Raw genomic sequence first — 21,896 nt, 5'->3', positions numbered from 1 at the left:
GCCTACCTGGTTAAATAAAGGTGAAAAAAAAAAAACATTGAGACCACATATGCATTTGCCTGTTTTGTCTTTTCTTTTGTGGGGTTTGTCTTATACAGTCTAAATTTACATTTTAATTTTAGTCACTTAGCAGCTCTTATCCACAGCGACTTGCTGGAGCAAGGGGTTTTCACCTAGTCACCTCGGGGATTCGAACCAGTGACCTTTCGTTTACTGGCCCAATATTCTTAACTACCGTGCTACCTGCTGCGCTGTTTCCACAGTCTGGTGCGTTTTACAGTCGAAGAACACCGTCTGCAGAAGCACACATGCTTGTTAGAGCATTTTGAAGACTCAATACTTGTTGTGCCATGCAGTGGTGGGAATTCTGTTGTCCCCATCAGGAGCCATAGATAAGAGTTCCTATCTCTGGACCACACAAGCTTTGGATTGCATTCTGCTCAGGCCCTTGTCTCTCTCTACATGGGTGAATTGGAGACCAGGGTGGAATCCTTTCCATACGCCTGTGGGGCCTGGGTAAACACATGGGGCCTGGGTAAACACATGGGGCCTGGGTAAACACATGGGGCCTGGGTAAACACATGGGGCCTGGGTAAACACATGGGGCCTGGGTAAACACATGGGGCCTGGGTAAACACATGGGGCCTGGGTAAACACATGGGGCCTGGGTAAACACATGGAGCCTGGGTAAACACATGGGGCCTGGGTAAACACATGGGGCCTGGGTAAACACATGGGGCCTGGGTAAACACATGGAGCCTGGGTAAACACATGGGGCCTGGGTAAACACATGGAGCCTGGGTAAACACATGGGGCCTGGGTAAACACATGGGGCCTGGGTAAACACATGGGGCCTGGGTAAACACATGGGGCCTGGGTAAACACATGGGGCCTGGGTAAACACATGGGGCCTGGGTAAACACATGGAGCCTGGGTAAACACATGGGGCCTGGGTAAACACATGGGGCCTGGGTAAACACATGGAGCCTGGGTAAACACATGGAGCCTGGGTAAACACATGGGGCCTGGGTAAACACATGGGGCCTGGGTAAACACATGGGGCCTGGGTAAACACATGGGGCCTGGGTAAACACATGGAGCCTGGGTAAACACATGGGGCCTGGGTAAACACATGGGGCCTGGGTAAACACATGGGGCCTGGGTAAACACATGTTCCCAGAGAGAAGCATGTGTTGATGAGCGTTCTGTAGTTTCCATCAGAAGCCCAGGCTTTTGCCATAGATGGTGAAGCACTCGTTTCAGGACTGTTTATAAGGCTGTGCCTCCACGGCACTTGATATACGGTGCGTTCAGAAAGTATTCAGACACCTTGACTTTTTCCACGTTTTGATACGTTACAGCTTTATTATTTTTTCCCCTCATCAATCTACACACTATACCCCATAACGATGTCACAATACCCCATAACGACGTCGCAATACCCCGTGACGACGTCGCAATACCCCGTGACGACGTCGCAATACCCCGTGACGACGTCGCAATACCCCGTGACGACGTCGCAATACCCCGTGACGACGTCGCAATACCCCGTGACGACGTCGCAATACCCCGTGACGACGTCGCAATACCCGTGGACGACGTCGCAATACCCGTGACGACGTCGCAATACCCCGTGACGACGTCGCAATACCCCGTGACGACGTCGCAATACCCCGTGACGACGTCGCAATACCCCATGACGACGTCGCAATACCCCATAACGACACATTTTTGCAAATGTTTTGAAGATAAAAATTGAAAAAATAAATGTACATAAGTATTCAGACCCTTTACTCAGTATTTTGTTGAAGCCCCTTTGGCAGTGATTACAGATTCAAGTCTTCTTGGGTATGATGCTACAAACTTGGCACACCTGTATTTGGGGAATTTCTCCCATTCTTCTCTGCAGATCTTCTCAAGCTCTATCAGGTTGGATGGGGAGCGTCGCTGCACAGCTATTTTTAAGATGTTCGATCAAGTTCAAGTCCGGACTCTGGCTGGGCCACTCAAGGACATTCAGAGACTGAATGCCACACCTGCATTGTCTTGGATGTGTGCTTAGGGTCGTTGTCCTGTTGGAAGGTGAACCTTCGCCCCAGTCTGAGGTCCTGAGAACTCTGGAGTAGATTTTCATCAAGAATCTCTCTGTACTTTGCTCCGTTTATCTTTCCCTTGATCCTGACTAGTCTCCCAGTCCCTGCCACTGAAAAACATCCCCACAGCATGATTCTGCCACCACCTTGCTTCACCGTAGGGTTGGTGCCAGGTTTCCTCCAGACGTGACGCTTGGCTTTCAGGCCAAAGAGTTCAATCTTGGTTTCATCAGAACAGGGAATCTTCTTCCTCATGGTCTTGAGTCTTTAGGTGCCTTTTGAAAAATTGCAAGTGAGTTGTTATGTGCCTTTTACTGAGGAGTGGCTTCCATCTGGCCACTCTACCATAAAGGCCTGATTGATGGAGTGCTGCAGAGATGGTTGTCCTTCTGGAAGGTTCCCCCATCTCTACAGAAGACCTCTGGAGCTCAGTCAGAGTGACCATCGGGTTCTTGTTCACCTCCCTGACCAAGGCCTTTCTCCCCAGATTGCTCAGTTTGGCCGAGCGGCCAGCTCTCGGAAGAGTCTTGGTGGTTCCATACTTCTTCCATTTAAGAATGATGGAGCCCCCTGTGTTCTTGGGGACCTTCAATGTTGCAGAAATGTTTTGGTACCTTTCCCCAGATCTGTGCCTCGACACAATCCTGTCTCTGAGCTCTACGGACAATTCCTTCGACCTCATGTCTTGGTTTTAGCTCTGCCATGCACTGTCAACTGTGAGACCTTATATAGACAGGTGCCTTTCCAAATCATGTCTAATCAGTTGAATTTACCACAGGTGGACTCCAATTAAGTTGTAGAAACATCTCAAGGATGATCAATGGAAACAGGATGCACCTGAGCTCAATTTCAAGTCTCATAGCAAAGGGTCTGAATACTTATGTAAATAAGGTTTTTCTGTTTTTATTTTTTATAAATTTGCAAATTTTTATACAAACCTGTTTTCACTTTGTAATTATGTGATTAATGAGGAAAACAATGAATTCAATCCATTTTAGAATAAGGCTGTAACATAAACAACATGTTGAGAAAGGGAAGGGGTCTGGATACTTTCTGAATGTATTGTACACAACAGATAAGAGTCAAGCACCATGTCGCCATGTGTTTAATCAGTTTAGAAAAAGGGAAGGGGTCTGGATACTTTCTGAATGCGCTGTACATTGGTTTGTAGGTACTTCAAATACCTATTTGTCTCTGTACTCAATAAATGGTCAAACACCATTTGTGGTGGTGTGCTTTTGTTTCTACTGTATATGCATGAAACCTGATAAAGCATCATGAAACATGTCACACACAAGATTTTGGCGCTGTCAACTTTTAGAAGGTTAGTAGGATTTTGTTTTTTTCTAGAATCCTACAGGCTCTTTATCATTCTCTATACCTTATAGTCCAATACATTATACATGACCACTATGCTATTGGTTTATCATTCTCTATACCTTATAGTCCAATACATTATCCATGACCACTATGCTATTGGTTTATCATTCTCTATACCTTATAGTCCAATACATTATACATGACCACTATGCTATTGGTTTATCATTCTCTATACCTTATAGTCCAATACATTATACATGACCACTATGCTATTGGTTTATCATTCTCTATACCTTATAGTCCAATACATTATACATGACCACTATGCTATTGGTTTATCATTCTCTATACCTTATAGTCCAATACATTATCCATGACCACTATGCTATTGGTTTATCATTCTCTATACCTTATAATCCAATACATTATACATGACCACTATGCCATTGGTCAGCTGCTATTGGAGAACTCTTCTGGTTTACAAATCAAACTCTGGTTTTATTATTGCAGAGCACATTGTATAACTGTTTTTAGAGAAGATTGTACTTCGAGGTATGCTATATGTGTTGTCTAATATGCAGCTGTCGTCTTTAAACCTCCATTCTAACATACACTGATTTCTATCTATATCTATATATATCTCAAATATAAAGGCAACATGTAAAATGTTTCATGAACTGAAATAAAAGATCTCAGAAATGTTCCATATGTACAAACAGATCCACTCCATGACCAACAGGATGTGAACACCTGCTCATGGTACATCTCATAACAAAACCATGGGCTTTAATATGGAGTTGGTCCCCCCTTGCTGCTATAACAGCCCCCACTCTTCTGGGAAGGCATTAATATGGAGTTGGTCCCTCCTTTGCTGCTATAACAGCCTCCACTCTTCTGGGAAGACTTTAATATGGAGTTGGTCCCTCCTTTGCTGCTATAACAGCCTCCACTCTTCTGGGAAGACTTTAATATGGAGTTGGTCCCTCCTTTGCTGCTATAACAGCCTCCACTCTTCTGGAAAGGCATTAATATGGAGTTGGTCCCTCCTTTGCTGCTATAACAGCCTCCACTCTTCTGGGAAGACTTTAATATGGAGTTGGTCCCTCCTTTGCTGCTATAACAGCCTCCACTCTTCTGGAAAGGCATTAATATGGAGTTGGTCCCTCCTTTGCTGCTATAACAGCCTCCACTCTTCTGGGAAGGCTTTCCACTAAACATTGGAACATTGCTGTAGGGACTTGCTTCCATTCAGCCACAAGTTAGTGAGGTCGGGCACTGATGTTTTGCGATTAGGCCTGTCTCGCAGTCGGCGTTCCAATTCATCCTCCACCAAACGTTACAGTTGGCACTATGCATTGGGACAGGTAGCTCTCGCCTGGCATCCGCCAAACCCAGATTCGTCTGACGGACTGCCAGATGATGCAGCGAGATTCATCACGTTTGCACTGCTTCAGAGTCCAATAACAGTGAGCTTAACACCACGCCAGCCGACGCTTGGCATTGGGCATATTGATATTTGGCTTGTGTCCGGCTGCTCGACCATGGAAACCCATTTCATGTAGCTGCTAACGAACAATTCTTGTGCTGAAGTTTCTTCCAGGGGAAGTTTGGAAGAACAGACGATTTTTACTCCCTTACGTGCTTCAACACTCGCCGGTCCCGTTCTGTGTTTGTGTGGCCGACCACTTCGCGGCTGAGCTGATGCTGCTTCTAGACGTTTCCACTTCACAATAACAGCACTTAACAGTTGACCGGGGGGCAGCTCTAGCAGGGCAGAAATGTGATGAACTGACTTGTTTGAAAGATGGCATTCTATGACGGTACCACGTTGAAAGTCACTGAGCTCTTCAGTAAGGCAATTCTACTGCCAATGTTTGTCTCTGGAGATTGCATGGCTGTGTGCTCGGTTTTATAAACCTGTCAGCAACAGTGAAATAGCCATAACAGCCACATACGTTTGGCTATGAAGTGTATTTATCTTACTTCAGTCTTAATGTTAGTTCTTAACACACTGACAGCAGATTAAGAAGCAGGCCATTGGCCATGCCTTGAATAATTGAAGCTGTTCAAAACGTAATATTAGGAAGGTGTTCTTAATGAGTTGTGCACTTAGTGTACATACTGTTCCTAATGTTAATCAGTATAATGTTTGTAATGTTTATAATCAGTGTGTCTAATGTTTATATTCAGTGTGTAATGTTTATAATCAGTGTGTGTAATGTTTATAATCAGTGTGTGTAATGTTTATAATCAGTGTGTGTAATGTTTATATTCAGTGTGTGTAATGTTTATATTCAGTGTGTGTAATGTTTATATTCAGTGTGTAATGTTTATATTCAGTGTGTGTAATGTTTATAATCAGTGTATGTAATGTTTATATTCTGTGTGTAATGTTTATAATCAGTGTGTGTAATGTTTATAATCAGGGTGTAATGTTTATAATCAGTGTGTAATGTTTATAATCAGGGTGTAATGTTTATAATCAGTGTGTAATGTTTATAATCAGGGTGTAATGTTTATAATCAGTGTGTAATGTTTATAATCAGTGTGTGTAATGTTTGTGTTCCAGCTGCTGCTCCGTTCTGAGCCTGGTCTGATGGGGGAACACTACAAGCGCTTCTTCTGCGGCTATGCTGAACCACCTTACATCAAACAGAACAAGATGCAGGTAGGGCCCTGCGGAACCACCTTACATCAAACAGAACAAGATGCAGGTAGGGCCCTGCGGAACCACCTTACATCAAACAGAACAAGATGCAGGTAGGGCCCTGCGGAACCACCTTACATCAAACAGAACAAGATGCAGGTAGGGCCCTGCGGAACCACCTTACATCAAACAGAACAAGATGCAGGTAGGGCCCTGCGGAACCACCTTACATCAAACAGAACAAGATGCAGGTAGGGCTATGCGGAACCACCTTACATCAAACAGAACAAGATGCAGGTAGGGCCCTGCGGAACCACCTTACATCAAACAGAACAAGATGCAGGTAGGGCCCTGCGGAACCACCTTACATCAAACAGAACAAGATACAGGTAGGGCCCTGCGGAACCACCTTACATCAAACAGAACAAGATGCAGGTAGGGCTATGCGGAACCACCTTACATCAAACAGAACAAGATACAGGTAGGGCCCTGCGGAACCACCTTACATCAAACAGAACAAGATGCAGGTAGGGCCCTGCGGAACCACCTTACATCAAACAGAACAAGATACAGGTAGGGCCCTGCGGAACCACCTTACATCAAACAGAACAAGATACAGGTAGGGCCCTGCGGAACCACCTTACATCAAACAGTTTAATTGACTAATCAATAACAATAAGGTAAGGGAGTGAATGAGGAGATGAATTGACTAATCAATAAGGGAGTGAATTATGAGATGAATTGACTAATCAATAAGGGAGTGAATTATGAGATTAATTGACTAATCAATAAGGGAGTGAATTATGAGATGAATTGACTAATCAATAAGGGAGTGAATTATGAGATTAACTGACTAATCAATAAGGGAGTGAATTATGAGATTAACTGACTAATCAATAAGGGAGTGAATTATGAGATTAATTGGTTAATCAATAAGGGAGTGAATTATGAGATTAATTGATTATTTGGCTGTTTTTCTAAACAGTTGAATGTACTGATTGGATCTGGATAAGAGCAGCTGATACATGTAGCTATTTAGGTGCTGGTTGAGTTGGTGAATGACGACAACGTGGCGATGGGGATTAATTGATTGATTGATTGTTAGGTGCTGGTTGAGTTGGTGAATGACGACAACGTGGCGATGGGGATTAATTGATTGATTGATTGTTAGGTGCTGGTTGAGTTGGTGAATGATGAGGTAACTGTCTATGGGGATTAATTGATTGATTGATTGTTAGGTGCTGGTTGAGTTGGTGAATGACGACAACGTGGCGATGGGGATTAATTGATTGATTGATTGTTAGGTGCTGGTTGAGTTGGTGAATGATGAGGTAACTGTCTATGGGCATTAATTGATTGATTGATTGTTAGGTGCTGGTTGAGTTGGTGAATGACGACAACATGGCGATGGGGATTAATTGATTGATTGATTGTTAGGTGCTGGTTGAGTTGGTGAATGATGAGGTAACTGTCTATGGGGATTAATTGATTGATTGATTGTTAGGTGCTGGTTGAGTTGGTGAATGATGAGGTAACTGTCTATGGGGATTAATTGATTGATTAATTGTTAGGTGCTGGTTGAGTTGGTGAATGATGAGGTAACTCTATGGGCATTAATTGATTGATTGATTGTTAGGTGCTGGTTGAGTTGATGAATGATGAGGTAACTGTCTATGGGGATTAATTGATTGATTGATTGTTAGGTGCTGGTTGAGTTGGTGAATGACGACAACATGGCGATGGGGATTAATTGATTGATTGATTGTTAGGTGCTGGTTGAGTTGGTGAATGATGAGGTAACTGTCTATGGGGATGAATTGATTGATTGATTGTTAGGTGCTGGTTGAGTTGGTGAATGACGAGGTAACTGTCTATGGGGATTAATTGATTGATTGATTGTTAGGTGCTGGTTGAGTTGGTGAATGATGAGGTAACTCTATGGGCATTAATTGATTGATTGATTGTTAGGTGCTGGTTGAGTTGATGAATGATGAGGTAACTGTCTATGGGGATTAATTGATTGATTGATTGTTAGGTGCTGGTTGAGTTGGTGAATGACGACAACGTGGCGATGGGGATTAATTGATTGATTGATTGTTAGGTGCTGGTTGAGTTGGTGAATGACGACAACGTGGCGATGGTTCTGGACGAGCTGAGAGGATACTGTACTGACGTCAACACTGAGACCTCACAGACTGCTATCAACGCTATAGGTACACACGCAGACCACAGGAGGATGGTGGCACCTTGATTGGGGAGGACGGGCTCATTGTAATGGCTGTCTGTCTGCAGGTAGTATAGGGAGGAGCTACACTGACAGGTGTCTGGCCATCCTCACGGGACTACTGGGACTGAAGCAAGAACACATCACCTCTGGTACACACTCACACACACACACACACTATACAAACACACACACACTATACAAACACACACTCACACATTTACACAAGCCACAAAGGAACTGTTCTGTACATTAATTTACTTTGAAAGGTGTCACATGATCCCATGAGGGATGGTATCTCAAAGGGCCAATTGACACAAAAATAAAATGTAATTCATCCATTAATTCATCCATTCCTTAATTCATCCATTAATTCATCCATTCCTTAATTCATCCATGAATTTATCCATTCCTTAATTCATCCATTAATTCATCCATTAATTAATTCTCTCCAGCCGTGCTCCAGACTCTGAGGGACTTAGTGTGGGTGTGTCCTCAGTGTGGAGATGCAGTGTGTTCAGCTCTGGAAGGATGGGAGGACAATCTACAGGACAGTCAGGTAGGTGTCTGTCCTGTCTGGCTGTCTGTCCTGTCTGTCTGTCTGTCTGTCTGTCTGTCTGTCTGTCTGTCTGAGTGTGTCTGTCTCTCTGTCTGTCTGTCTGAGTGTGCCTGTCTGTGTCTGTCCTGTCTGTCTGTCTGTCTGTCTGTCTGTCTGTCTGTCTGCCTGTCTGTCTGCCCTTCTGTCTGCCCTTCTGTCTGTCTGTCCTGCCTGCCTGTCTGTCTGTCTCTGTCTGTCTGTCTGTCTGTCTGTTTGTCTGTCCGTCTGTCTTCCCTTCTGTCTGTTCTGCCTTGTAATATTTTTGTGTGTGTGTGGGCGTGTGTGTGTGTGTGTGTGTGTGTGTGTGTGTGTGTGTGTGTGTGTGTTAGGGTCGTGGGGCCTTGCTGTGGCTGCTGGGTGTCTACGGGGACAGGGTGACTGGCGCCCCCTATCTGCTGGAGGACTGTATAGACGGGGTGAGGGGTGAGGTGTCAGCGGAGGTCAAGACAGAGCTGCTCACTGCAACACTACGGCTGTTCCTGTCCAGACCTGCTGAGACTCAGGACATGATGGGACGACTGCTGGTCTACTGTATAGGTAGACACACACACTGCATAGAACCCACTAGTCCTGGGCGGTAGTAGTATACCAGTACTGATGCACGGACCGGTTTGGGTTTTTACTTTACCTTGTAGAACGATATTTGAATGTTTGATTTGTTGAAAAGGATACACTGTGTGTAATGTCCATTTTTGTAGTTTACTATAGTAGTTTACGCTACTTGAGTCATCTCTGTCCACTCTCTCTCTCTCCATGCTGCTTTCCACACAGACCTAGCCCTGCCCCCTGTCACTCAAGGAGCGCTTGTGTTGTTCCTCGACCACGAGACACGTTCTGGTCGATGCTCATGACAACCACGCTGTTTCCACTTTGCTTCTTAATACAAATCCACTAGTGTTATATAATGACACTATTAGTTTGTGTTTCTTACATCTACAAACAGCTAGTCTGCCTTTTCTTAACAAGTTGAGCTGACGTCTAGTTAGCCGCTAATCGCTAATCGCTAGCTAGCTAATAAATGTACTGAGTCAGAGCAAACGTAACTAGCCATACAGCCGGATAATACCAGTGATGGTGTAGACCAGCCACACTCAAATCAAATCAAATTTTATTTGTCACATACACATGGTTAGCAGATGTTAATGCGAGTGTAGCGAAATGCTTGTGCTTCTAGTTCCGACAATGCAGTAATAACCAACAAGTAATCTAACTAACAACTCCTAAACTACTGTCCTATACACAGTGTAAGGGGATAAAGAATATGTACATAAGGATATATGAATGAGTGATGGTACAGAGCAGCATAGGCAAGATACAGTAGATGGTATCGAGTACAGTATATACATATGAGATGAGTACTCAGCTTGGGGGCCGCGATGTGCGGGTCTGGACCCAGAGCATGGTCAATCCGGACGTGACAACATTGCATTTTTGTTATATAAAAGTCAATACATTATTTTTAGACAGCTTTAAAAAAGAAAAATCAACAGTGCACAGCGGCCTCTTTAACTCAGCAACCTCTCTTTCTCATTGCAACATCCAACTCTACTAGTGGCCCCGTCTAATCCAATTGCGTGGTTATATGCAAATACGAGAGGCCGCGTCTTACCCAATCAAATTACACATTAATGCAAATATTCTCTGCGGAACCTTGGGACAAGCAGGCAGAAAGAAACAGAAAGATTTAACCGCGTCTCAACTGTAAATATCACATATAGGAGCTGAGATAGCAGTATCTTTGTTAATATGGCTTGTTCACTGACAACCGTATGTTCGAAGACAACTGAACAGTATTTATTCATTCTCCCTGCAACTAGTACCAAACCAATGTGCCTGATATTCAGTGAGTCTGTAGCATCCTGAACTGACATCACTGCATCAACCATCAATCTATCCTGTCTGGGAGAAGAGTATTCTGAGGTCATGGCAACAATGATGAAACTGATCTGATCTGAACTTTGAGAGCAACATCATCCCTACAACACCACCTGCTATGAAGCATTCTGACCGAGGCCAATGCACCGCCTGCTACGAGGCATTCTGACCGAGGCCAATGCACCGCCTGCTACGAGGCATTCTGACCGAGGCCAATGCACCGCCTACTACAAGGCATTCTGACCGAGTCCAATGCACCGCCTGCTACGAGGCATTCTGACCGAGGCCAATGCACCGCCTGCTACGAGGCATTCTGACCGAGGCCAATGCACAGCCTGCTACGAGGCATTCTGACCGAGGCCAATGGCGGTTCTGATGACTTACTACTGCACAACAACTTCAGATGGCTCAGCAAAGGCAGGGTTTTAGAACGCTTTGGGCCAATCGGGAGGAAAACAAAGCTTTCTTATCAGAGCAAAAGAGTGACAAGGCCACTCAGTTTCAGATTTTTTGGAAGATGAAAAGAAGATGGAAACTGTTGCATTTTTGACAGACATTACATCACACCTTAATCAACTGAACGTTAAGCTGCAGGGACGGGACAACACAGTGTGTGTGATATGATAACAGCAGTCCGGGCTTTCCAGAAGAAATTGGAGCTTTTCAAGAATGATCTCCAGAACTTGTCCACTTCCCCGATCTTCTGGTGCAAACACAGGGAGACAAAGATGTTGCCAACCGCGTTGATTTCATCCAGTAGCTGATGGAGAACTTGTCCACTTCCCCGATCATCTCATTTACAATGATTGCCTACCTATTCACACATAGAGCTGTGAATCAGCCTTCTCCACAATTAACTTCAGTAAAAACAAATACAGTGCCTTGCGAAAGTATTCGGCCCCCTTGAACTTTGCGAACTTTTGCCACATTTCAGGCTTCAAACATAAAGATATAAAACTGTATTTTTTTGTGAAGAATCAACAACAAGTGGGACACAATCATGAAGTGGAACGACATTTATTGGATATTTCAAACTTTTTTAACAAATCAAAAACTGAAAAATTGGGCGTGCAAAATTATTCAGCCCCCTTAAGTTAATACTTTGTAGCGCCACCTTTTGCTGCGATGACAGCTGTAAGTCGCTTGGGGTATGTCTCTATCAGTTTTGCACATCGAGAGACTGAAATTCTTTCCCATTCCTCCTTGCAAAACAGCTCGAGCTCAGTGAGGTTGGATGGAGAGCATTTGTGAACAGCAGTTTTCAGTTCTTTCCACAGATTCTCGATTGGATTCAGGTCTGGACTTTGACTTGGCCATTCTAACACCTGGATATGTTTATTTTTTTTATTTTTTTTTAACCATTCCATTGTAGATTTTGCTTTATGTTTTGGATCATTGTCTTGTTGGAAGACAAATCTCCGTCCCAGTCTCAGGTCTTTTGCAGACTCCATCAGGTTTTCTTCCAGAATGGTCCTGTATTTGGCTCCATCCATCTTCCCATCAATTTTAACCATCTTCCCTGTCCCTGCTGAAGAAAAGCAGGCCCAAACCATGATGCTGCCACCACCATGTTTGACAGTGGTGATGGTGTGGTCAGGGTGATGAGCTGTGTTGCTTTTACGCCAAACATAACGTTTTGCATTGTTGCCAAAAAGTTCAATTTTGGTTTCATCTGACCAGAGCACCTTCTTCCACGTGTTTGGTGTGTCTCCCAGGTGGCTTGTGGCAAACTTTAAACAACACTTTTTATGGATATCTTTAAGAAATGTCTTTCTTCTTGCCACTCTTCCATAAAGGCCAGATTTGTGCAATATACGACTGATTGTTGTCCTATGGACAGAGTCTCCCACCTCAGCTGTAGATCTCTGCACTTCATCCAGAGTGATCATGGGCCTCTTGGCTGCATCACTGATCAGTCTTCTCCTTGTATGAGCTGAAAGTTTAGAGGGACGGCCAGGTCTTGGTAGATTTGCAGTGGTCTGATACTCCTTCCATTGCAATATTATCGCTTGCACAGTGCTCCTTGGGATGTTTAAAGCTTGGGAAATCTTTTTGTATCCAAATACGGCTTTAAACTTCTTCACAACATTATCTCGGACCTGCCTGGTGTGTTCCTTGTTCTTCATGATGCTCTCTGCGCTTTTAACGGAACTCTGAGACTATCACAGTGCAGGTGCATTTATACGGAGACTTGATTACACACAGGTGGGTTGTATTTATCATCATTAGTCATTTAGGTCAACATTGGATCATTCAGTGATCCTCACTGAACTTCTGGAGAGAATTTGCTGCACTGAAAGTAAAGGAGCTGAATAATTTTGCACGCCCAATTTTTCAGTTTTTGATTTGTTAAAAAAGTTTGAAATATCCAATAAATGTCGTTCCACTTCATGATTGTGTCCCACTTGTTGTTGATTCTTCACAAAAAAATACAGTTTTATATCTTTATGTTTGAAGCCTGAAATGTGGCAAAAGGTCGCAAAGTTCAAGGGGGCCGAATACTTTCGCAAGGCACTGTACCTCACGAGACTCACCAATGAACACCTGCTCCAGTGTCTCAGAGTTGCTCTCACACCATTTGTGCCAAAGGTCAAAGCCTATAGACAGGATGTGTAATTTCTCTCATTACTGCAGGGCAAGGCTCAGAGTGACTTATACAGGAATATGGCCAACAGTGACGTTCAGTGACGTTCCGTCCGTTCAGTGACGTTCTGACCGTTCAGTGACGTTCTGACCGTTCAGTACCCTGGGATCACTCACTACTCATAAAGCACCCTGGGATCACTCACTACTCATAAAGCACCCTGGGATCACTCACTACTCATAGATCACTCACTACTCGTAAAGCACCCTGGGATCACTCACTACTCATAAAGCACCCTGGGATCACTCACTACTCATAAAGCACCCTGGGATCACTCACTACTCATAAAGCACCCTGAGATCACTACTCATAAAGCACCCTGAGATCACTCACTACTCATAAAGCACCCTGGGATCACTCACTACTCATAAGGCACCCTGGGATCACTCACTACTCATAAAGCACCCTGGGATCACTCACTACTCATAAAGCACCCTGAGATCACTACTCATAAAGCACCCTGAGATCACTCACTACTCATAAAGCACCCTGGGATCACTCACTACTCATAAAGCACCCTGGGATCACTACTCACTACTCATAAAGCACCCTGGGATCACTCACTACTCATAAAGCACCCTGGGATCACTCACTACTCATAAAGCACCCTGGGATCACTCACTACTCATAAAGCACCATGGGATCACTCACTACTCATAAAGCACCCTGGGATCACTCACTACTCATAAAGCACCCTGGGATCACTCACTACTCATAGATCACTCACTACTCGTAAAGCACCCTGGGATCACTCACTACTCATAAAGCACCCTGGGATCACTCACTACTCATAAAGCACCCTGGGATCACTCACTACTCATAAAGCACCCTGAGATCACTACTCATAAAGCACCCTGAGATCACTCACTACTCATAAAGCACCCTGGGATCACTCACTACTCATAAAGCACCCTGGGATCACTACTCACTACTCATAAAGCACCCTGGGATCACTCACTACTCATAAAGCACCCTGGGATCACTCACTACTCATAAAACACCCTAGGATCACTCACTACTCATAGAGCACCCTGGGATCACTACTCACTACTCATAAAGCACCCTAGGATCACTCACTACTCATAAAGCACCATGGGATCACTCACTACTCATAAAGCACCCTGGGATCACTCACTACTCATAAAGCACCCTGGGATCACACACTACTCATAAAGCACCCTGAGATCACTCACTACTCATAAAGCACCCTGGGATCACTACTCATAAAGCACCCTGGGATCACTCACTACTCATAAAGCACCCTGGGATCACTCACTACTCATAAAGCACCCTGGGATCACTACTCACTACTCATAAAGCACCCTGAGATCACTCACTACTCATAAAGCACCCTGAGATCACTCACTACTCATAGATCACTCACTACTCATAAAGCACCCTGAGATCACTCACTACTCATAAAGCACCCTGGGATCACTCACTACTCATAAAGCACCCTGGGATCACTCACTACTCATAAAGCACCCTGAGATCACTCACTACTCATAAAGCACCCTGGGATCACTCACTACTCATAAAGCACCCTGAGATCACTCACTACTCATAAAGCACCCTGAGATCACTCACTACTCATAAAGCACCCTGGGATCACTACTCATAAAGCACCCTGGGATCACTCACTACTCATAAAGCACCCTGGGATCACTCACTACTCATAAAGCACCCTGGGATCACTACTCACTATTCATAAAGCACCCTGAGATCACTCACTACTCATAAAGCACCCTGAGATCACTCACTACTCATAAAGCACCCTGAGATCACTCACTACTCATAAAGCACCCTGGGATCACTCACTACTCATAAAGCACCCTGGGATCACTCACTACTCATAAAGCACCCTGGGATCACTCACTACTCATAAAGCACCCTGAGTTCACTCACTACTCATAAAGCACCCTGGGATCACTCCTCACTACTCATAAAGCACCCTGAGATCAAACACTACTCATAAAGCACCCTGGGATCACTCACTACTCATAAAGCACCCTGGGATCACTCCTCACTGCTCATAAAGCAATTTAAGAACTTTTTAAAAATTCTTATATAAAAATACCGTCATGACATCAGTTTTTTTTTTAAATATTCTGTGATATATTTATTTCGCCCAGCCCTAACATGCACACACCACATAGTTCATTAATATAGGAATATATTTGGTATGCTTCACATGAACAACTATCTGTGTGTTTCAGAGGAGGAAGTGGACATGTGTGTGCGTGACCAGGCCCTGCTGTACTACCGGCTGTTGCATTGTGGGATTGAGGAGGTCCGTCAGGTCCTCCAGGGTGGACGACGGTCAGACCCCTCTCTGGGGCCTCTGATTGGACGGCCCCCTGAGCCCATCAGCCAATGGGCATCCAGCTTCAATACCTTGGAGCCTCTAACCCTCGGAGCCTCTACTGTGGGGAACTCTGACCCCGCGACCCCCAAGCCCTCCACACTGACCCCCAACACCCTGACCTCTAACGCTGAAGCCATGACCCCTACACCAGGAGACCCCCACCTTCCAGGTGATCATCTGTCTGCTGCTGGGAAAAACATGTTTCGACATTCAGCACCAATGGCTGTGCGTATGTCATCTTTTCCTAAACATCTCTCTCTCTTCCTCCCCCATCTCCAGACTGCAGTAGTGGAGCTCTGAGTCTGTCTGTGTCTCCAGCTCTGACCCCTGAGGAGTTTGAACGCCTGTGGCTGCAGCTGGAGAAGGGGGCGTGTCTGGAGGTGTGTGTGTACAGTAATTTGGCGTAAAACAGGATATTAGAACAGTTGTAAGATACAGAAGCTAATATCGGCCAACAGTCACTTGGTAACTCTGCAACTCCTGCTAGTGACACACACAGAGAGACAGGAAGTTCCGTCAACTGACAGTGTTATTACACACAGAGAGACAGGAAGTTACATCAGCTGTTACAGTGTTTTAGTATTACACACAGAGAGACAGGAAGTACCATCAACTGTCAGTGTTTTAGTAGTACACACAGAGAGACAGGAAGTACCATCAGCTGTCAGTGTTTTAGTATTACACACAGAGAGACAGGAAGTACCATCAGCTGTCAGTGTTTTAGTATTACACACAGAGAGACAGGAAGTACCATCAGCTGTCAGTGTTTTAGTATTACACACAGAGTGACAGGAAGTACCATCAGCTGTCAGTGTTTTAGTATTACACACAGAGTGACAGGAAGTTCCGTCAACTGTCAGTGTTTTAGTATTACACACAGAGTGACAGGAAGTTCCGTCAACTGTCAGTGTTTTAGTATTACACACAGAGAGACAGGAAGTACCATCAGCTGTCAGTGTTTTAGTATTACACACAGGGGTAACCGTTGGCTTCTGGTTCTGTTTTCTTTAGGTGTCTGTGACAATTTCTTTGTTATGTTCTAGGTGTGTGTGGCGTGTCCTGTTCCCCACTGTTCCCCGGAGGGCCTGCAGGTGGCGCTACAGCTGGTCAACATCCAGACGCTGGCTTTCACCCCCCCAAACACACACCCCTGGAGGGTGTACCTCTACACACACACCTCACACATCTCTACAAAGACACCACACACACTCATACTGGCAGAACTACTACACACTGGAGGAGAGGGTGAGAAAGAGGAGGAGGGAGAGGAAGAGGGAGAGGGAGAGAAAGAGGGGGAGAAGGAGGGGGAGGGAGAGGAAGAGGGGGAGAAGGAGGGAGAGGAAGAGGGGGAGGGGGAGAAGGAGGGAGAGGAAGAGGGGGATAAGGAGGGAGAGGAAGAGGGGGATGGAGAGAGAGAGAAGGAAAAGGGCTTGCTAGTGGTAATGAGACAGCATCCAGGAGACCAGACAGCTCTGAGAGGATTCCTGTCTGTTCTCACTACTGTCCTAAACACACTGTCCACACACACAGCCTGAACACACACACACACACACACAGCCTGAACACACACACACACACACACACACACACACACACACACACACACACACACACACACACACACACACACACACACACACACACACACACACTCACACAGCCTGAACACATACACCTAAGAGGCAGCATTGATGTGTTTCCTGTAAAAACAATAAAGGATGGAATATGCTCTTTGGGTGTGTGTTTGTAGAGTAACTGTTTACCATGCCAGGGATCAGCAACTAGATTCAACCGTGGGAACCCCTGCCATACTGCCCAGTTCACTCTCAGACTAGAGAAGGTCTATAGACTCAACTAGTCAGACTAGAGAAGTTCTATAGAGTCAACTAGAGAAGGTCTATAGACTCAACCAGTCAGACACGAGAAGGTTTATAGAGACAACTAGTCAGACTAGAGAGGGTTTATAGAGACAACTAGTCTGACTAGAGAAGGTTTATAGAGACAACTAGTCAGTCTAGAGAAGGTTTATAGAGACAACTAGTCTGACTAGAGAAGGTTTATAGAGACAACTAGTCAGACTCGAGAAGGTTTATAGATTCAACTAGTCAGACTATAGAAGGTCTATAGATTGAACTAGTCAGACTAGATAAATTCTATAGAGTCAACTAGTCAGACGAGAGAAGGTTTATAGAGTCAACTAGTCAGACTAGAGAAGGTCTATAGAGTCAACTAGTCAGACTAGAGAAGGTCTATAGAGACAACTAGTCAAACTAGAGAAGTTCTATAGAGTTAACTAGTCAGACTAGAAAAGGTCTTTAGAGACAACTAGTCAGACTAGAGAAGGTTTATAGAGACAACTAGTCAGACTAGAGAAGGTTTATAGATTCAACTAGCCAGACTAGAGAAGGTCTATAGAGTGAACTAGTCAGACTAGATACGTTCTATAGAGTCAACTAGTCAGACTAGAGAAGGTTTATAGAGTCAACTAGTCAGACTAGAGAAGGTCTATAGAGACAACTAGTCAGACTAGAGAAGTTCTATAGAGTTAACTAGTCGGACTAGAGGTCTATAGAAACAACTAGTCAAAGTAGAGAAGGTCTATAGAGTCAACTAGTCAGACTAGAGAAGGTCTATAGAGACAACTAGTCAGACTAGAGAAGGTCTATAGACACAACTAGTTAGACTAGAGAAGTTCTATAGAGTCAACTAGTCAAACTAGAGAAGGTCTATAGAGACAACTAGTCAGACTAGAGAAGGTCTATTGAGACAACTAGTCAGACTAGAGAAGGTCTATAGAGACAACTAGTCAACTAGAGAAGGTCTATAGTCAACTAGTCAGACTAGAGAAGGTCTATAGAGACGAGTCCACTAGTCAGACTAGAGAAGGTCTTTAGAGACTTGTCAACTAGTCAGACTAGAGAAGGTTTATAGAGACTAGTCAACTAGTCAGACTAGAGAAGGTTTATAGAGACAACTAGTCAGACTAGAAGACTTGGCCGAAGATGGCCAAGTCACCATTTCCCGAGCCTATGCGGGACTCGCGGTCATTTTGTCCGTTAAAAGACCAGGCTCACCGGTAGAAGGGAGTACTCTGGTGGGAGAACATTTCTGCTTCCCTTACTCACACTCTGTTTCATGCCATTCTGCTGTGGGGAAACCAGTCAAAATAGCTCCTGGTCCTCATCAACTCTGGGGCCGATGAGAGCTTTATGGACTCTACCCTGGCTTCCAAGCTGGGCATCCCCTCTCCATTCCCATGGACGTTAGAGTGCGGGACGGGTGCTCTATACGCCGGGTCACCCACAACACCAGTCCCATCAACCTATGTGTGTCAGGGAACCACAGCAAAGTTATCCAGTTCCTGCTCATCAAGTCCCCTCAGATTCACGTGGTATTGGGATTCTCCTGCTCCACCGACACAATCCCCTCATTGTCTACTGGTGCCAACATGGGCTGGAGCCCGTTCTGCCACGCCCATTGCCTGAAGTCAGCACAACCTGCCCCGCGACGTCTTCCTGGGGGCTCGGAAGGTGCCCCGGACCTCTCCACCATTCCCGCGAAGTACCAGGAACTTCAGGAGGTGTTGAACAAGGCCTGGGACCACTCTGCTTCCGCCACACCGACCATAGGACTGTGGGATTGACCTTCTCCCTAGCTCCACTCCGCTCTGGGGACGACTCGCTGTCGGGATCAGAGACCAAGGCGATGGAGACCTACATTGGGGACTCTCTAGCTGCAGGATTCATCCGTCCTTCTAATGATGTCCTTGTTTACCCGTGTGCTAACGCTGTTCCTGTCCTGTTACCTGTCTGTTCCTCATTAAATATTTAAAACTCTCCGTACCTGCTTCTCATCTCCAGCGTCGGTCCTTACACAATGCCGAAGCCATCATACGAATTGGGGAGTGCTGACGTTCCGGTTGGTGGTGACATCGGGTCCGAGGCCAGGGGGTGCATGTCTCTGCTACTAGCATGTCTCTGCTACTAGCATGTCTCTACTAGCATGTCTCTACTACTAGCATGTCTCTGCTACTAGCATGTCTCTGCTACTAGCATGTCTCTACTACTAGCATGTCTCTACTACTAGCATGTCTCTGCTACTAGCATGTCTCTGCTACTAGCATGTATCTGCTACTAGCATGTCTCTGCGACTAGCATGTCTCTGCGACTAGCATGTCTCTGCGACTAGCATGTCTCTACTACTAGCATGTCTCTACTAGCATGTCTCTGCAAGCATGTCTCTGCGACTAGCATGTCTCTACTACTAGCATGTCTCTACTACTAGCATGTCTCTACTAGCATGTCTCTACTACTAGCATGTCTCTGCTACTAGCATGTCTCTACTACTAGCATGTCTCTGCTACTAGCATATCTCTGCTACTAGCATGTCTCTGCTAGCATGTCTCTACTACTAGCATGTCTCTACTACTAGCATGTCTCTGCTACTAGCATGTCTCTACTAGCATGTCTCTGCTACTAGCATGTCTCTGCTACTAGCATGTATCTGCTACTAGCATGTCTCTGCGACTAGCATGTCTCTGCGACTAGCATGTCTCTACTACTAGCATGTCTCTACTAGCATGTCTCTGCAAGCATGTCTCTGCGACTAGCATGTCTCTACTACTAGCATGTCTCTACTACTAGCATGTCTCTACTAGCATGTCTCTGCAAGCATGTCTCTGCGACTAGCATGTCTCTACTACTAGCATGTCTCTACTAACATGTCTCTACTAGCATGTCTCTACTACTAGCATGTCTCTGCTACTAGCATGTCTCTACTACTAGCATGTCTCTGCTACTAGCATGTCTCTGCTACTAGCATGTCTCTACTACTAGCATGTCTCTACTACTAGCATGTCTCTGCTACTAGCATGTCTCTGCTACTAGCATGTCTCTGCTACTAGCATGTATCTGCTACTAGCATGTCTCTGCGACTAGCATGTCTCTGCGACTAGCATGTCTCTGCGACTAGCATGTCTCTACTACTAGCATGTCTCTACTAGCATGTCTCTGCAAGCATGTCTCTGCGACTAGCATGTCTCTACTACTAGCATGTCTCTACTACTAGCATGTCTCTACTAGCATGTCTCTACTACTAGCATGTCTCTGCTACTAGCATGTCTCTACTACTAGCATGTCTCTGCTACTAGCATATCTCTGCTACTAGCATGTCTCTGCTAGCATGTCTCTACTACTAGCATGTCTCTACTACTAGCATGTCTCTGCTACTAGCATGTCTCTGCTACTAGCATGTCTCTACTAGCATGTCTCTACTACTAGCATGTCTCTGCTACTAGCATGTCTCTGCTACTAGCATGTATCTGCTACTAGCATGTCTCTGCGACTAGCATGTCTCTGCGACTAGCATGTCTCTACTACTAGCATGTCTCTACTAGCATGTCTCTGCGACTAGCATGTCTCTGCGACTAGCATGTCTCTACTACTAGCATGTCTCTACTACTAGCATGTCTCTACTAGCATGTCTCTGCAAGCATGTCTCTGCGACTAGCATGTCTCTACTACTAGCATGTCTCTACTAACATGTCTCTACTAACATGTCTCTACTAGCATGTCTCTACTACTAGCATGTCTCTGCTACTAGCATGTCTCTACTACTAGCATGTCTCTGCTACTAGCATGTCTCTGCTAGCATGTCTCTACTACTAGCATGTCTCTACTACTAGCATGTCTCTACTACTAGCATGTCTCTGCGACTAGCATGTCTCTACTACTAGCATGTCTCTACTAGCATGTCTCTACTACTAGCATGTCTCTGCTACTAGCATGTCTCTACTACTAGCATGCCTCTACTACTTTATTTTAGATGTTATACTAGGAACTTCTCCTACTTTTATGCTATTGTTCTACATTGTGTACAAGTGGAGTGTTTGATGTATTAATGTGTGATATGTTGTGATGATGCTGATATGCATAACAAGGTGAGTCCAAAAATGTACTGTATGCTGCTGCATAAATGATGTAATATGCCAGGGAGATATGTATACTGTCGCTAAGAAAGTAATACTAAGTGTATGTTGTGCAATAAGCTGTTAGTAACCCATGTATATCACCCTAATAATTTGGTCTATTTTCCCCTCTTTAATTTTGCCTACTGTTCTGACTTGGTTGTG

General features: G+C 44.9%; 1 protein-coding gene across 2 annotated transcripts in view; it reads left to right on the top strand.

Moving 5' to 3' along the window:
- ap4b1 (adaptor related protein complex 4 subunit beta 1) overlaps nt 1-17,499 on the top strand; it is a 32,744-nt gene extending 15,245 nt beyond the window's left edge. For both annotated transcript variants that reach the window (XM_064921971.1, XM_064921972.1), the window contains 8 exons: nt 5,983-6,081; nt 8,162-8,273; nt 8,353-8,436; nt 8,740-8,843; nt 9,212-9,419; nt 15,618-15,935; nt 16,046-16,146; nt 16,810-17,499. In XM_064921971.1, coding sequence (XP_064778043.1) covers nt 5,983-6,081; nt 8,162-8,273; nt 8,353-8,436; nt 8,740-8,843; nt 9,212-9,419; nt 15,618-15,935; nt 16,046-16,146; nt 16,810-17,301 — 1,518 coding nt within the window. In that variant the 3' untranslated portion in view covers nt 17,302-17,499. The remainder of the gene's footprint in view (nt 1-5,982; nt 6,082-8,161; nt 8,274-8,352; nt 8,437-8,739; nt 8,844-9,211; nt 9,420-15,617; nt 15,936-16,045; nt 16,147-16,809) is intronic.
- Nucleotides 17,500-21,896: the final 4,397 nt, after the last annotated feature.

This window comes from Oncorhynchus masou, chromosome 18 (genome assembly GCF_036934945.1).
Source record: "Oncorhynchus masou masou isolate Uvic2021 chromosome 18, UVic_Omas_1.1, whole genome shotgun sequence".
Lineage (NCBI taxonomy): Eukaryota > Metazoa > Chordata > Actinopteri > Salmoniformes > Salmonidae > Oncorhynchus > Oncorhynchus masou.
The sequence above is the reverse complement of the archived record's forward strand: the minus strand, read 5'-3'. Positions and strand labels throughout refer to the sequence as shown.